The 3,565-nt window shown below is 48.1% G+C and overlaps 1 protein-coding gene across 1 annotated transcript; it reads right to left on the bottom strand.

The window, feature by feature from the left end:
- Nucleotides 1-510: 510 nt before the first annotated feature.
- LOC131676023 (uncharacterized) lies at nucleotides 511-1,356 on the bottom strand. Its single transcript, XM_058955148.1, has one exon. The coding sequence runs from the start codon at nucleotides 1,354-1,356 to the stop codon at nucleotides 511-513; it is 846 nt and encodes a 281-aa protein (XP_058811131.1).
- Between the last annotated feature and the right edge of the window lie 2,209 nt (nucleotides 1,357-3,565).

Genomic DNA, 3,565 nt, shown 5'->3' with positions numbered 1-3,565 from the left:
GGGAGAGATGGTGTAGGTGCTTGAACTGTACTAGCATATGTTGATTGGTATTGCCCCAATGGCTGGGTATATGGTTGCTGCTGGTTGGATGCAGTGGGTGTGCTATGCGATTGTGGGACGGAGGATTGGAGTTCCGAGCTTGATGGTGCCGACGATTTCAGGTGTAGCAACGAATGGTGTTTTCCTTGACAGTGATGACACGTACCTCTAGTGCATATATTAGCATACTGTCCCGACGACAGACAGTTCAGACACAGATTGAATCTTTTTACTAGATCACTACGCTCAGCCACCTCCATCCTCAAAAACTTCTTGCACCGAAACGCGGAGTGATAGCTTTCGCCACAAAATAGACATTGAGCAGAAGATTGGATTGCGGAATGACTGACTCCTACTCTAGCTCTCGTTTCGTCAACTGATGATGATTGAGCGGATGAAATGGATTGCAGGACTGAACAGTAGTTTCGCAGGTAGATCATCAGATTTTGGTAACTGGGTACATCCTTCGAGTTATGATGTGTCTCCCAATGGCGCAACGTACAGGCATCCGAGGCAGATCATATAGACCAGTATGGTACTCCAACTGGACGTGTTTTCTCCCACCTTGTCCAGCATCAGAAGATTTTTCTCAAAATGTCCAATTAGTTTGTTCAGTGCATCATAGCTCTCTTTCTTCATAGTCTCTAAATGGGCCTTGACTTTAAGCTTCGTGTTCTCGTAACGCTTTTCCAACATGCACCAGGCAACATCGTAGTTCACGGCTGACATATCCACCGAATTAATCTCCTGCAGGGCTTCTCCAGTAAGCGATGACTTGAGATAGGTGAATCTATCCGTGGTAGTCAACTGTAAGTTGTTGTGAATCAGGCTCCTGAATGTGTCACGAAAGGTAACCCACTCCTTAATGTTGCCACTGAAGGACGGCAAGTGAATCTCCGGTAGCTTTACCCTGGAAATACCAGCAGTTATTGAGTGATGGGCAGCTGTTGCATCTCCGAAAATATCATTCTTCCAGCGAGCAAGCGCACTCTTCAGAACACAGTACTGGTCTTCCATCTTCATAATTATCTGTGTATTCTCATCGTCTCTAGCATGAGCTAACGATTCCAGTCGTTCGTTTCGTTCTTCATCTGATTCCTTCGTATCTGCTAAATCCGTGACGTCGTCTGTCAATAATTCTATCTTTCGTCGAACCACGTGAAACTTTCCGAATGCAACTTCCAACCGCTGTAGACGAACTACTAGCTGATCTGCATGCCTTCCCTCGTCAAAATTGACCAAAAACTGTTGAATGGCATCGAAGGTCTTCCGAATGTTTCGCTCCTGCTTCTTCAGGTCACGCAGCTCTGTTACCATGGTAGAAAATCACAACAATGGTCCACCAAGTCAATGACACTGCATTCAATGGACACACTAACGAGGGGAGCCAAACAAAAAACAAGCAACAGAAATGACTAAAGTCAAAATTTCAGCACTATTCACTCTTCGAACCACACCAACTCCAAACATGCACTATTCTCAAATTCGCGTTACTTAGGCACATTGAAGACAATCAAAACAGCAACAGCAATAACCACACTGTCTGTATTGCGGGGTCGACGTCCGCTAATAGCATGTCACTGATCTAGTGCGTTTTACTTCGATTTCAGCTCAACCTTTCGAAAATTTGTCACCACTTGTCACTGGTCTTTTACTCGCTTCAATAGTCCTCGAGATCCGGTTCGAAGGACCAAAATGTTTCACCGGATTTCGGATTAGAAACTGAGCTGCACTAGATCCACTTTTACCGCCGTTTATTCGTAAAATATTTCCAGACGTTTTTATTGACTTGCTTTGTTAGCATCGAACGGGGGTAAATCCAAACCGATTGCGCGCACATAGGTAGTTCAATTTGATCTGACTGTCAGCTACGGATAAATCTGATGCTAGACTGAGGAGAGTGTGATTTATCGGGATAGTGACTGAGAGAGAATCGCACTGTTGCACGGGTAGACGAGTGTGGCTGTGAAGAGACGAGAATTACGTTGTAGGGTGAATGTACCGGTTTTCGAACAGTCATCGTGGAAAAAAATTCACGGTAGACTACATTCGAGACGAAAAAGTGCCCGTGAGTACAGTTTACCGAATCCTGGCATCCCTGAGCGTAGAGCGGAAGGCCGGTAGCGGCCGTCCGTCAATGATAATGGCGAAGAAGAAGAAGGAAGCGTTGAAATAGCTGATTGACCAACAAGGATGGCGAGGATTATCGAAGTACTCTTCCCGTCTCGAGCCACAAGTCCCTGGGCTCCTGCGCCGAAAGGCATTGTGGGTACTGCCGAAATGGTGGCCCCGGTGACGAATGAACTCGCAGTGGCTAATTCCTTAGCAACGAACAAAACTTCAGGGCCTGATGGAGTTTCAAACAGCGCACTCAAGGCAGCAATCATAGCGAACCCGAACATTTTCAGGCTAGCTATGCAGAGATTCCTTGACGAGTGCTTTTTTCCCGATAGATGGAAAAGGCAGAAGTTGGTACTGTTGCCAAAGGCCGGGAAGCCGCCGGGCGACCCATCGGCGTACAGACCAATTAGCCTGATCGACACGTCGGGCAAACTGCTTAAGAGGATCATCCTCTACAGGCTAACCCCGTACTCAGAAGGTACGGACGGCCTGTCAAACAAACAGTTTTAGAAAGGGTAAGTCCACGGTGGACGCTATCAAATCAGTGGTAAAGACCGCCGAGATAGCGATCCAACGAAAAAGGCGAGGCATTCGATACTGTGCGTTAGCGACACTTGACGCGAAGAACGCTTTCAACAGCGCAAGCTGGGATGTCATCGCGCTCTTGTTACGCCGGCTTAGCCTGCCGGTGGGTCTGTACCGGATCTTAGAAAGCTATTGTGGGGCCCGGTATAATGGAATCTTATGTAAGACGGGGTTCTGAGACTAAAGTTTCCTCCTGGTGTCAAGATCTTCGGCGTCGCCGATGATGTAACCTTGGTGGTCTACGGGGAGTCAATCCCCGAAGTAGATCTGACTGCAGCACACGCGATCAGTACTGTAGCAGAATGGATGAACGCGAGAGGCCTGGAGCTCGCTCAACATAAGACGGAGGTGGTTATCGTCAACAACCGCAAGTCGGTACAACATGCAGTTATCCAAGTGGGAGAAGTCGTTATCACTTCAAAGTGGAGTCTGAAGATTCTTGGCGTCATTATAGACGACAAGCTGACCTTCAGCAGCCATGTCGACTATACGTGCCAGATGGTTTCGGCGGTTATTGCGGAATTATCGAGGATGATGTCCAACAGCTCTAAGGTGTGGCAGGCGTTGCCGTATCTATCCTCAGGTACGGCGGCCTGTCCTGGGTGAGAGCACTGGGAGTAACCAGTTACCTTCGGAAACTGGAGAGCACCTACCGCTTGATATGTCTCAGAGTGATATCTGCTTACCGGACGGTATCACACGATGCATCCTGCGTGATAGCGAGCACGATGCCAATCGGGCTGGTCATCCGGGAAGACGCGGAGTGTTTTGAGCTGCATGACGGAGCCCGTGAGCGTACCAGGATAGCTTCGGTTGCCAG

This window comes from Topomyia yanbarensis, chromosome 1 (genome assembly GCF_030247195.1).
Source record: "Topomyia yanbarensis strain Yona2022 chromosome 1, ASM3024719v1, whole genome shotgun sequence".
NCBI classification, from domain to species: Eukaryota; Metazoa; Arthropoda; class Insecta; order Diptera; family Culicidae; genus Topomyia; species Topomyia yanbarensis.
This window is presented reverse-complemented; position numbering and strand designations above follow the sequence as displayed.

Excerpts from the sequence above, each read along its gene's own strand:
- LOC131676023 (XM_058955148.1), bottom strand. The coding sequence starts at position 1,356 with ATGGTAACAGAGCTGCGTGACCTGAAGAAGCAGGAGCGAAACATTCGG.